This window comes from Larimichthys crocea, chromosome XI, assembly GCF_000972845.2.
Source record: "Larimichthys crocea isolate SSNF chromosome XI, L_crocea_2.0, whole genome shotgun sequence".
Classification (NCBI taxonomy): Eukaryota; Metazoa; Chordata; class Actinopteri; family Sciaenidae; genus Larimichthys; species Larimichthys crocea.
This window is the reverse complement of record NC_040021.1, coordinates 15184929-15198712: the sequence shown is the minus strand read 5'-3', so window position 1 is coordinate 15198712 and position 13784 is coordinate 15184929. Positions and strand designations below refer to the sequence as shown.

Below are 13784 nucleotides of genomic sequence, written 5' to 3'. Positions count from 1 at the left end.
TTCTGTGCATTAGTTTCCACAGGAGGTTGTACTTCCTATTGCTACTTCCGTTCTGGACACCACATGGTTTGGAAGCTGACAGACTGCAGGTTCCGTTTCACAAGTGTAACACATACCAGAGATGCAAACAACACATCTGCTTAACAAGTGTCCTCATGTGCTGTCCTGTTGTTTGCGAAGTGAAAATTCTGTCAGGATAATAAACTACTTCCATTTCCTTTTGTTATTCTTATAAACTTCATTTATACCAGCTTTCTGCTACAGTTCATTACCTCTCAAACAGTATCTTTTGTGTAACATTCAGTACTTAGGCAGACCCTTCCATTAGCATCAGGAAAACCACACTTAATTCAGAAATATCCTCAGTTAAAGACATTCTACATAAACCAGGGGGATTATTTTAACCCACTGTGTAATATAATGTACAGTAATTATTGAAACATTTCTCCAAGCCAAGCTGTTCTGCTCAAAGGCCTATTGTTGCATACTGCGCTGTAGGAAGCATTGCTATCAAAAGCAATTGGCAAGCGTTTAGCTTGAGTAGAATATAATGGTCTCTGCCAGTAAAGATGGTCATGAGGACAGTCTTCGTCTACCGTCAGGTCCTGTGTTTATAAATGATGTAGTTGTAATTATGTCCACCAACCAAACAGTTTTCATGTCCTCTGCTTCAGGGTGAAAAGGAGTCAGGATGGATGTCTGATTTGTTTTGTCCAAAATGTTTTGGCATGGCGTGATAGGCTGACAATGTTGGAGATGGAAAAGGCAACAGGATTATGTTTGTCTGGCGTGTTGTGCAAGCATCTGTTATGACAGTAAACAGTTCATGTTTGTCTTTGGTTAGAATGATGTCCTAGAAGAATTGATGCACAGCTTTTACGATTAGTGCATAGTTTCTGTCTGACAGCATGCTCCTAAAGGATTGATATGGGTGAACTTTTTCTGCCCTGATTGAGAGGATTTACAAACACAATATTTATTTCCGTCTTACCTGTTTCTATAATTTGTTCTGTTGGAGCATGGCCAAGAAACAAAAGTAGCAGAAAGAGAGGCAACAGTGAAAGCTGAGGATTTTGATGTTTCTCTTTCTTTCTGTTTTATAGAGAAAAAAAAAAAATCCCCAAACTTCTAAGCACTCTTAGCGGCTTAAAAGTCAAAGGTTTCTCTGATAATCACCTGTTTCAGATCGTCTGCCTTGTTACCAGGTCGCAGGCATTTTGTCTAGACACATCTCCTGGTCTGCCATTAGAAACCGAGACAGGCTAATTAAACTTGGAGGTGCCATAGGTGCCTGTTGTCTGGTACAGAACAACCGTGGACTGATAATCATCTTTTATCAGACATCGGTCACACAGAATCAAATCCAATCAGATATGGAGGCTAGTTCCGCCTTGGAGTGTTGATTTCTCCCATCAATTGTGTCATTAACACCGTGGCATCTTAAAAATGGGCTGTCCCCGTATCACTGTCAGCTCAAACATAGGACTCAATGGCTATTTGAATATTGTTAAATATCCGAAGGCTTGTTTAAACATTCAGTAATCCATTGTTGGCAGATCAGTTGATCACACAGATGCCATACCAAATGGGGCGTTATGCGAGGGTGGTTGGTGGCTGGTTGGTCGGTGGCTGGCATGGCCTGGCTTGGCAGATGGTCTGGGGATGTCGGGACAGCAGGCTCTCTGTGTGACGGCGAAGCTAATGGTGGCAAAAGGCTAAATGATGACTACAGACAGAGGATAAATCACAATTATCACTGCACGATGCTTACCGAGGATCCTCAAATGTTTGCAGAGGGATTTGTCCCAATTAGTGCTGTTTATGCACAGAATTATGTCACCCAGTAACTTTTGCTCTCTGTGTGTTGAACAGTAGTGTGTGAACTGGCTTTAAAGTCTGGTGCTAAACAACTGTTTCCTCTGTTTCCACTGTTTTTTTTTTCTGAAGGCCTAAATGACCCAGCATACCATGCTGCCTGGAGCACACAAAATAATGAGCTTTGATGTGAGGAACGTTCTGTTCCAGTCGAGATCTGCTGTGACAATACTGAGCTGTAGATTGTAACAGTGGTTTTGTTCTATGAGGCTTACCTTAATGGCAGTGATTTTGTACCATTGATTTTGTGCCATAGTAGGGTTGTAATTTAGGTTTGAGCACTGAGATTGCTTAAAAAAAGTTGTGTCAGTTGTTCGGTTATCTCCAGAAATAAGGTTTATATCAAAATCCATCTTCTTTTTACTGCAGTAGCTCTCACTTGTTTTTTTTGGAGGCAGACCATTGTATTAGTAAAATATTATACTAAAAATAGTCCCAAAAACCACTGGGGAATTGCCAATAGCCAATATACTCATCCAATTGCCCAATTCTAGTAGCTAGCAGAGTGATATCATGGATCAGATTAAAAAATTTGTTACGGTCTAATCTATTCATTTCATCATCCTCTGTCTCATGACGGGGGTGAAGGATGCATTGGTGTCAGTCCACGAGCGCTTCATATCTCACTCCAGCCATTAATTTGCTAATCCACCCCCATTTTGACTGATCCAATCAAATCTGAAAGATCTGATGCAAATCCCTCATGTAACCATGCATTATAGAAGACAACTTCTGGTTAGCTGTGAAGAAGCATGTCATGTAAAACATCTCACTAATTTAATAGAAGTAAATAAGTAAATATGAACCTTTATGCCCTTATTTTTTTTGTAGTCTATCCTCTATTTATCTTTATTGTGTTTGTTTGTTGTCAGTTTACAGTTGCTATATCATGTTGTCTCAAGACCAAATCATTACCTTGGCCTAACGAAACCTAAACCTTACATTTGAACTAAATATAAAAAAACAAAAATTGCATCATGATGCATGAGTATAGAAAAATACTTTATGTTTCTGTGCAATGTAGTCTTATTTTAGAGGCTGATACACTTAAGGATTGTAGGCTCTGTACTGTATTATTGCACCTCCTGTGCGTCATTCATATTAGCCTAAAAAATCAGGACAAAGCCATGTCTCTGGGATGAATAAAGCCAGGTCTCTGTGTGCGTCTCCATCAGCAGAAAGACAAAGCACAGCCTCTTCTCTTCAGCTTCACTATTACTTTATACAGCATGTCGACTTCTTCTGATGCTGCACAGCCCCCACCCTCTCCTTTAGTCCTGCAGGAATGTCTTCCAATAAACCCAATTGGTTCTGGTAGGAATTATTAAAGATGTCATTGGGGCTGGAATCTGCTTTGTGTCCTCTGTGCAGCAAGGAGCCCAGCATATTGAAGTGCTTTGTCGAGAAGGAAGGAAGGGGTGTAAGTAAAAGATAGCAAGAATGGAAACAGCTAGAGGGAGAGGACGTATGCTGTCTCCTTACAACAGCAGCAGTGGCAGAGCATCTACAGCCAGAAGGCTGCACTGTGCCAACAGGAATTCGTATAAATTATTTACTCTTGGACCCCATTGTGGACATTTCCCCTGCGGGGGCCTCTCTCCATGGGGCTCCTGGCTCTTGGAGGGCCTGAGCAGGGTGCCAGAGGGAGGACCGAAGGCTGGAAATGGCCCTGTTTCCAAACACACAGGCTGATGTACTGTGAGTCTTTGCAGGCCGCTTTGAGGAAAAGGGGCTGATTTTGATTGAAAGTGAAATCTGACTATATTTACTTCAGAAACAGTGGGGAAGACAAAATAATAAAGACTTGTCAGCCGCGAGTATATTTTTTGATGGTTTTGATTTTGGGGTGGTAGATTGGGCACAGTTTTTTTGGCATGTTGGGAGCTCTGTTATTATTGTCACATTGCATTAAAAATTATAGTATCGTGCTTTCTGCAAGCTGGCAATGCAATTCACTGGGAAATTATCTGAAGTGTATCTGTCTATCCTCTGCATGTGTTTTCACAATTACTAATAATACTGAAAATTGAATACTTTATTGATCCCCTCTTGGTGTCGCCGTCCACAGGGAAGTATTTAAGGTCATTTATTGTAGAGAATACAGCAGGTGAAATATCAGTGTCTAGCTCAAGGATGCATGAAAAATGTGACTGTTTCTGCTCCATCTATTTTTGCACTAACCATGTTTATTAGTCCTTGTGTGGGTGTCTATGCATCTGTGCCTTCTTAGATGACAGTGTGCCATTTCAACGTGTGGATGTACTGTATGGACAGATATCTGTTAGCATTTTCTCTGCATTTCCAGTCCTGTCCAAGTCTGCCCGCACAAAATTAGAGCTTCTGTACGGCTACAGGATAATTACAGTAGTTATGTACCTGCCAGTTTCTGCTGCCCGGGAGCTGTTTTTAGTGCCACCTCTGAAAGACTGCTACTTGATGGACAGCTTGAACAGAATGGGGTTCATCCACCTCAAATTGATGAGAATGACTCACTGAGAGTGGGTGGGAGTAATGACCAGAATACCTGGGGCACGCTGAGATGGAGAAAGTACTTCTAAGTGGCACAAGGGAAAAAATAGCGAGCGGAATATAACAAACTCTGTCAAATTTTTAGTTTCATACAATTACTTGTATCAAATTGGCATTTTCACCATCAGTTCATTCGACCTTTTTACCTTCACCCTCGTAAATGTTTCACAGTCTTTCACTTCATTATTTGAATGATCTTGTTTAGAATTTTTCTTGAAGCTTTGACTTTATCCATTTAATTCAGCTAGATTAAATATCTAGTAGATGCCAGCGAATAAGATTAGACTCAAAAGCTCTCAAAAATCTGTGAGCCAATTTTTTTCTTTTTGACATTTCCCTGTTTATAAAATTCCCAGCTTTGTGTTTGGCAGTATATCATTTCATTACACAACTTGACGCAATTCTCCATCTCAGTGCGCTGCGTGTTTGATTTGATTGCCAGCTCAGCTATTTGACTCATGTGCTCACAGTTTTTTGTCCGCTGCTCTTTCTAATGGGAAGTGCTGAGCTGGTGAGTCACAGTAGTTGATTATTTTTCTCCTGCTGGAGTTCATGTGGTGTATCTGAGGTCAGCTCCTTCCTGTCTGTGCCTCTGCCTTCCTGTCTGCCCAATGTGAGCACAGCCTGCGAGAGGAAGAGTGCATGCCAGGTAGACTACTTCCACCTCATCAAACCTGCCCCTTGCCCCTTCTGTCTCTCCGTCTTTCCTTCACAATGATTCACACACAGCATGAGTCGTCCTCTTGCCTCTTTTTCTCTGTTTATTCTCTCTCAATCCCTCTAACTATCTCTCCACCTGACACCGACCTCCTCGTTCACAAGGGCCGAAGTATACGAACAGATGGAAAATTTATGACCTCATTTGGCTAGTGCACACAGAACGTGTGCCCTTGTAACAGAATATTATGCAGGTTACATTCCCAGAAATTGAGGTGCAAAGGGACTCTGTGACAGAGATGTGGCTAGTCTCCTCTGTGTAATTATTCTTATGTCCTGCCCTCGGAGCTTTTATGTTCCCTCTTAATCCATGCTGGCAGGCTGCTTCCCAACAGGTCTCTTATTCCCTGTGTTACTTAAACATCTGCTGCGAAAGTCTGTTGTTTTTATTCCATTAATGGCCATATAATTTTGTATTCTCCAGTGTCTTGTCCAGGTGTTGGTGTGAGTTATGACTGGGTTGCTGTAAACGTGCATGTATGGACCCAAACAGCTGTTTCTTGTTGTTGTTAAACAATTAAGCCTTCTTGCATCCTTGTTAAATTTATTTTCTTAATGCTTGCAGTTGAAAACTTTTTTGTTTGATTATTTAATTGTTAATGTAACAAATGTAACATATATGTTCAGGTTTATAAGCAAAATAATGGTCCCTACATATCTATATTAACTGAAAAAGTATAAGAAGTCCTTTATCTTTATCTTTATAAGTATCTTTAAAGCAAACAAATACAAAGTAGGGTTAGGAGTGGCTGGTTTCCATCACCAGACTCCATGAATATATTGCTTTGAGACATTGGGGGGGTACGGTATTGCAGGCATGTCAACAACAACAAAGCTGTTTGTTAGTCTTTCTTTTCTTGAAATAGAATATAAAATTCACCCTTAGTTGCCCCCATCATTCATATACAGTCCCCAACACTCCTTTTATGCTTTTTTATGTTACCTTGGTGAAAGCAAAGCAGAGATCCTTGCAGGATTGTCTAATTTCCTCCATGTTTCTGGAGCATTATTCTCTTCAAAGCCCTGCGGTCACAATGTGGAGTCGGTAGAGATTTGTTTTTTTTGTTTTTTTTTTGGACAGTCTGCCGTCATGTTGACCGTGAAATGAAAAGCTCAGAGATTATTTGAATGCATAAAATGTTATTTCAGTGATTATAATTGATTACATATTGTCTTGTAAGAGATTTACACACAGACCCAAAAGAAGGCACACACCCACATACACACACACTCATTGCAGTTCAGTAGATGAGTTACTGAAAAACATAGTGAAGGAAACATCAGAAGCTGTGAGAACTCTTCTGTGGCTGATTTTTTGTGACAGTGTCTGTCGGGTGACAGTGAAATCAGATGATTTAGTTATTGAGGGGGCTGCGGTTTGCAGTCAAATGTTGTCAAGATTGCCTTATGTTTCCAGTGGGGAATGTATTTCTCCTCAATGACACAGCTTGAATGAGATTTCTGGAGTTTTTATATGTGGTGTGGCAGACTGAATTAGGAGTTTGTGCCATTTTCTGAACGGGGCTGCAGTCACAGCTGTCAACAGCTGTCAGACATTTGCAGTTTTATTCCATTAAAAAAAACAGTGATAGTGGGCAGGTGGCTTTTGTCTTACAAACTTCCCCCAAATGTATTCTTATGTAGGTGGATGTCTTTGGTGTTTTTCAGTCCAAGAACTGAAATCAACGGCTGATCAAGATCACATCTGTTTTTTTATCATCTTTATCTTTGCCTTGGGAATAAATGTGATGATGAAAAACGTCACATTTATTGAATTTATGAAATGTCTAGGGTCAGAATGCTTACCGCTCCAGGCAAGAAATTTCATTAAATTGTTTTAGTTAGTGTGCTGAGAGGAATTAGGAGTCGTTCTATGAAATTATAAAAGTTTCGGAAACAATACATCAAACACACCTCATTTTATGAATTTCTTTCGAATACAGTTTTGCCTCGAGCGTGGGGTCCAGCCGCCTCGCAGGCATAATGAAAGTTTGACAGAAGTCTAGCTGTGCAGTAGAAGGAGGGCTGATCAGTAAGATGAATTACTGTAATAAGTCCGTGCAGTCCATGATCAGATTATTCATGATAAAATGAGAAATGTGGAGGTTGTGTGACTGTTCTTTTAAAAAACACTTTTTCCCCTTAAAGTCTATGATGCTCACTTCCACCGTGCACCATAGGATGATTAGTACTGAGTGTGAATGTTAGACCACTTCTTAAAGACATAGAAATGGGTGCCTGTCAGCACAAGTCACTGCTAGAGTGCTGGCATTTTAGAAATGGCATGATACGTGCTCTCCGTCTCCCCTCTGTCCACCCCTCCGTCTCTCGTTTCATGTCTCACTGCTCCTGGGGTTAATGAAATGCCCCCATTGAAGTGATGGATCGAGGGATTGTTTAGTTCATATGAGCTTTCATCTTCCTCCCATGCATTTTGTCAAACTGTTCTTTGACACGTGAGCACCGTCGACACATCACCACTGACAAATCTATCTTAAAGGAGAGCTAATGGCGATCTGAAGCTTTGGTCTAATCAGTGGTTTGTTGTTCTAATTCACTTCTTAACCATTAAACCCCTCAGTCAAGCACATGCAATATAAGGGGAAATTATTATGCTTAGCAGGGTTAATGTCTTCCTCTGTTTAAATTATGTTTCCGTGCTTATACACAGCTAGGAACAGGTTGCTCTGCATCCTGAACTCACTGACTGTGTTTGCTGATGCTTCATTTATGGAAAGTAGCCAATAGAGCTGCATTACAGGCAAGAGAGGCAGATGGCTTAAATGAATATAAAGAAATTTGAATTATTTTTGGCACACTCAACGCAAACCCTTTCCCCATTTTTGAGGAGGTCTTTTATGGCTTACGATTGCAGGGGTACACACACACACACACACACACACACACACACACACACAAAGCCAAATGTGTGCACACTTGGTTCCATACTGTGGTCAGTGATGCATCACCTGACAGCTGACTGATGAAGCGCTGACCTTTTACTCCTGGCCTTGTGGGCAATTCTCCGCCTCGCGAAACAGTGGTCTGCATCCACTGACACTTGAGTGCTCAAATGAATTATGACCATGTGGGAGAATAATAAAAATAAGCAGAGACAGTGAGCCTCGCCGATGAGAGGATGTGAGCAGGATGCAGATAGCGGGAGTGACTACTCCTTCTCCTCATCCCTCCCTCCTGATTCTTTCACACCTTCCGTCTCATCCTCTCCTGTTCTCAATTACGTTCTTTGATCGTATTTACAATGCGGTTGTTTGTGTGGGGTTTATCTGTGGCTTATCCTCAGTCTGAACACACTGCACTGTGCGGTGGCTGAGTTTCAACCCCGAGCTAGAAAAATCATGACGGCACTTTCCAAGCTGTGAAAGTTTAAAATATGAAACTGCAGAGCTGTAATGGGAGCAGACAGCTCTCCCATCCGTATATGAAAAGCTGCTGCTATTGAGGCTGAATCAAACAAGTCGTTTGATCAGCAGAAAAAAGCTTTAAAGCTGAACTGCATAGTGTCCCCCTGTAGGTGAAATGCTCCATACTGTAGATCCTCCCTGTGAGGGTATGAAGTATACAATTTTTCTCTAGAATTGAAGTTGTTGGTTTCTTGGTTTGTTGGAAATCATCTAAATGTTTGTGTGTCTGCTTATTGATTGTACATATATTTGATGCAAATATGGTGAGAATGAGCTGAGATCTTGTACATTTCGCAGGTAGGGTACAAGCCGCTGGCAATATAAGCATGAGAAAAGATACAAAGATTTACCTCCACAGTTTATACATACCCGTGTGTCTACTTGTGAATGTACCTTGAAGTGTCTAAACCTGAAGAATATCTACATCAATAGGTGCCCACATTTTTGTGACTCCATGTGCACGACTGCGTGTGTGCATGCACGGGCGCCTATGATTAGCAAGGTGGTTTGCGTGAAACAGCTTTAGTTAGACGAGAAAGACGAGGCTCTTTCTTCTAATGGGATCAGTGTTTCTCGACGCTTTCTGTCTGTGTAAGTTATGATGTAGCTAATGTTTAAAACATGCTCTGCAGATGCAGTGTGACCCTCTTAAATAAATCGCCAGGAGAGGGAGTCATCTCAGGATTAGTCTTGCTTTGGGTGAAATATTCTGTACACTCTGTGACTCACACTGACTGATAAACAGCAGCAAAATGACATAAAGGTAATTGACTTAAGGCAGATCATCATCCAGCCACAACGACACATTTATTCCCACACATGGGTGCGTACAATGACAAAACCCGGGTCTGCACGGTGTTTATGTGGCAGAATGAGCACATCAGCCCCAGCTTGATATCCCATAATTTCTTTCCAAATGCCCGAGGCATTGTTACTGCCTCACCAGCAGCATTTCCCCGCTCTGTTAGTTAACAAGGCTAGCCAGCAGCAGGAGAATTTGTCTTCCTCGTAACCCGCAGTGCTGCCCTCCACTCCATACATTTTGACATGCGCCTCTGAATACTGATATTAAACCTACATTTATAACTTTCAAGCCATCCCTGCCCATGGGATTTAAAGCTTAACCTGTGATTCTCTGGGGGTGAGAGGCCCATAACTGGGTGTTTTGTGAGATAAAGGGATTCATGAGGACTGTGGGGTCAGCTGAGGTGATGCACAGCAGATGATGATAATATCGGACTGCTTTCAACAGGTTCATCATCTCTAAAAATCTGTGAAAAATCCCCCCTTTTTTTAAACAAGTGCAGACCTTAAAGAAATTGTGATGTGAATTGGAAGTGCAAAGCCCGGAGGGGTCAACTTAAGTGCAGGAATCCTCAAAATGCCCAAATCAAAATGGCTTCTTTTTAACACACTACTCCGTGAACTGTGTCTTCTGAGAGTTGCTACATTATGGAGGAGAGAAAAAAAGCACCTCTGAAGAAACTGTAACATCAGTTTGTACGCCAGCAGCACCTTCCTTGAACGAGGCACTGCTGTTCACTTATTAAAACAACTATCCCTGACACCTAATCAATTATTTCAACCGCCCAAGCATATTCTTTAAGAGAAACACTTCATAAAAACATGAAATATTGCCACTGCTACCTGTCTAACATGGGAATCACAGTGTGATAAAGCATCATCTGTTCTCCACATTTGTTTTTTAAAGTGGATCTTTTAACATCATTGCTTACACATAGGTGATGCTGTATATTAAAGGCGAGTGTTGAGTGGCATGTGTGTAGGTAGTTTGGTCATCATCAATCATTCATATTGACCTTTCCTTTCATGTAGTGTCCCTCTGTGTTGTGTACATGTGACTGTGCGTGCATTCATATGTGTGTGTGTCATGATTTTGCACACACTTTAATGCATGTGCGCTCCTGTGTTGATGTGTTAGTGAGTCTAGACCGGTGCCGTGCACCAGGTTTAATGACCTGAGGTGTGACTGACTTCCCTTTGCCAATCTGAATCATTTCCTTTGGGCCCGGGAGAGTGTGACACAGTTTGGGTGCATGGCTGGTGACAGGTAGGGGGCTTGTGACAAACTAATGCAAGAAGAGGAAGTCCGTTTATTTCCTCAGGCTGCAGCCCCACCTGAATGTTAAGTGACTGAAAAGGGTTCCCGTACTGACAGATTGCAGCTGCTAACCTGCACCATTTATGCCTGAATAAACACACACACTCACAAGCATGGATGCACACACACGTTCACACGCATAAGCTCTTGAAATAGTAGACATTCACTTCAGTGGTCCGTGAGTGTGTTGCACAGAGGCTAAGCTCTCTCAGTCCTTGCTCCTCTTGCTTCAACCGCACCATGAGCCGAATCCCAACCAACCCCCACCCGCAGCTTGCTTGGCTCTAAATCTCCCATCTTTGCTGTAAGTGGGGACCTCAGGCGTGCCTCCGATGGATCCCACAATGCACCAGCACAAATTCCATTTCACTCACATGGCCGAGCCCACTCCTCTCCTCTCCTCTTCCCTTCATCTCTTTTCTTTTCAATCCATTTTTCCTCCTCCTTCTCCACCCCCACTCCTCCTCCTCCTGTCCTGCAGACTCCGCCTCCCTGACATCAGCTCATTTCTCTTCAACTAAGTCCTTTCCAAACATAAATGCTGATGCTTCTCCAGCTGATGTGCTGTGAGTGCCTGCAGCTCCCCCCCAGATCAGCCCTGCGCTGACTGCTCACAAGGAGATGAGCTGTATGTTCGGCTAATGGCTACAAGTAGCATCAAAACATTATTAAATTGCATTGACGTTCAAGTGCCGTAATATATGAAATATGCATCTTACTGTCGTCTCATTTGTTCTCAGAAGCCTTTCATCTTCGGCAGTCTGCCAAAGCATCCCACAAAGGGTATTTGGGCATAGTGTGTTTTAGCAAATTGAGTGTGGCTTTTTTATGCTTTGATTGATGGGGCCGTGGCATCCAGAATACATAAGTGGACAGTGATGGATTCCCGTCCAAATCAGCACTTTGTGTTCAATTGATTGGTGGTCAAACCAAGGATTGTGTAACTCTTCACTTGCCGAGTGAGTGTCATGTGCAAATCACAGACCACTGGAAACCTGTGTTATATCTCTTTCCTCGCCTCTGGAAATGATATTTTTTTCAAAGTAGCTCTCTGCGAATGCTTATAGACAGGCAGACATACAGACAGACAGGCTGCCGGAGCGGTGAGATTCTTCAATAGGGGAAATGTACTGCCTCGGAAAAGTTCAGCATGATAATAACAGGCGCCACTAAGCTGCACAATTTGATTGGAGGGTGTAGCGGACGTGTAGAGGACATTTATCAGCGTGACACAGGACACAATGCTCTTTGTTTGATTGGTTAAATTAGTGGGAGCTCATTTGCTTTCACTGCAGAATCCTTTACAGAGCTTTTTTGTTGTGTTAATTAAGCTCGAGCAACCATTTTGTATGCCGCTTGCATACAGGGCCGCAAAGGAAAGAAAAAGATCATTGTTATTCCTGTCTTGCACCTCAGAGGCATTGTAATTTGTTTTTGATATGATTTGCACCAAAGATGAGCTCCTTAAATGTATATTTGCTAAAAATTAGTTTGCTTTAGTTTTCCTCTGACAATTGCCTCAGCTGAATACAAATCCTTCAGAGTTTTTCTCTGCGAGCTGAAATGTTGCCAGCACCTAATGTTATCTTACAACCGACAACAGACTCCTTACAGCAGTCTCATGGAACTTGTTGAATTTGTTGGATGGAAATAGGTTGCAGGGAATTAAATACGAAAATTGCATTGCTCAAGGCGCAGATCATTTCTTTCCATGAATGTACAGTATTTGGGAAAGCATTTATTAAAAATCCCTCTAAAAGGTATCCTCGTGGGAACTCCTCAGCTGAGTGAATCCACTGATGATTTTTAATGAAACATTTTGTCCTGCGATGTTATGCTTGCTCTCAAGGTACACTACAGTGCATTGGCTGCTCTTCTTAGTTACCATCTCTCAGAGTTAAGCTGAAAATGCGACGAGACAGGAGGATGTCTTCCAAACTGAAAACAAGCCGGGTTCAAAAAGTATGAAGTTCTCAGGAGTTGGAGCGTTGTCATAAGGTATTATTAAAATTAGGTATATTAAATAACACATGAATCTCCTGCAGATACTTGGTGGTCTTTTGTGCTTTGAAACAGTACAAGTCTACATATTGTGCCAGAAAGTTCACCACTGTCATCCTTGTAATGTCAGTTCAGAGCCACTTTAATTAGTTTATGCTGTCCCTTTTCACAGTGCTACTTAACCCACCTTGTTTGCTGCTTTTGTAAGCCTGTAATCTAGAACCCGCAAGTCGCACTGGGATCTACGGGGGTTGTAGCATCACACCTCATTCTTCACACTGTCTGCCTCAAACAGCTGACCTCTCATTAATCACACAAATCAGCTGTCAGACAACGTGCAAGCAAGAAAACGCTGGCAGGTCTTGTCTCAGTTGACTGCTTTCAGAGGGCAATATCTGTTGTAAACCAACATCAAACCAGAAACCCATGACACAGAGCAGCACTGTCTCTCACTTCCTCAAAAAAAGCATACCGTGTCTTTTTTCCATGGTCTGTTTTATGTCATTTGACTTTCCACTGATGGAAGTTTTTGTTTGGGGCTTATGCGTTTTGGATACAAGTGAACTGTAGCCCGCTGTTGTAAAGGTGGGGTTGTTTACAGCATGCATAAAGCTGGCATGACATCAATGTGACTGGTTATCACAGGAAAAACATACACCTTCTTTTGATGACCTTGAGTGGTTTGTTCAATTTTATCTCTGTGATGACATTTCTTTTCTCCTTTGCGTTTCATTGTACAGGAAGCAAAGCTGCGGGAGCTACTGGATGTCAACACCCTGGCGGGGAAGATGGAGAACAGGATGCTGACAGTGGTGAGCGGCCCCGACATGGTCAACATCACCTATCTGAACTTCATGGCCTTCCAGGAGGAGACGGCTAAGGTAAATATGCTGGATGAGAACGACAGCAAAACAATTGTAATGGTAATTGCTATGTATAAACATACAACAAGCAGCCTCTCAGTGCAACGCGTATATTGAATATGTATTGCTGCTGGGTGAAAACCTCATCCCTGCTTTGATTAGTTTTAAGTGAGGTGTTTATTCACATCTATGGGGTCAGTCTTTCACTGAAAAGACGGAAAGAAACAAAACCGAAAACATCCAGTCGTTATA

The 13784-nt window shown here is 42.0% G+C and overlaps 1 protein-coding gene across 3 annotated transcripts in view; it reads left to right on the top strand.

Moving 5' to 3' along the window:
- plcb1l (phospholipase C beta 1-like) overlaps positions 1 to 13784 on the top strand; it is a 96590-nt gene that overhangs the window by 38416 nt on the left and 44390 nt on the right. For all 3 annotated transcript variants that reach the window (XR_003463194.1, XM_010733239.3, XM_019268683.2), the window contains exon 4: positions 13410 to 13550. Coding sequence is in view for 2 of the 3 variants with exons in the window: in XM_010733239.3 (XP_010731541.3) it covers positions 13410 to 13550 (141 nt within the window). In the remaining variant the exon portion in view is untranslated. The remainder of the gene's footprint in view (positions 1 to 13409; positions 13551 to 13784) is intronic.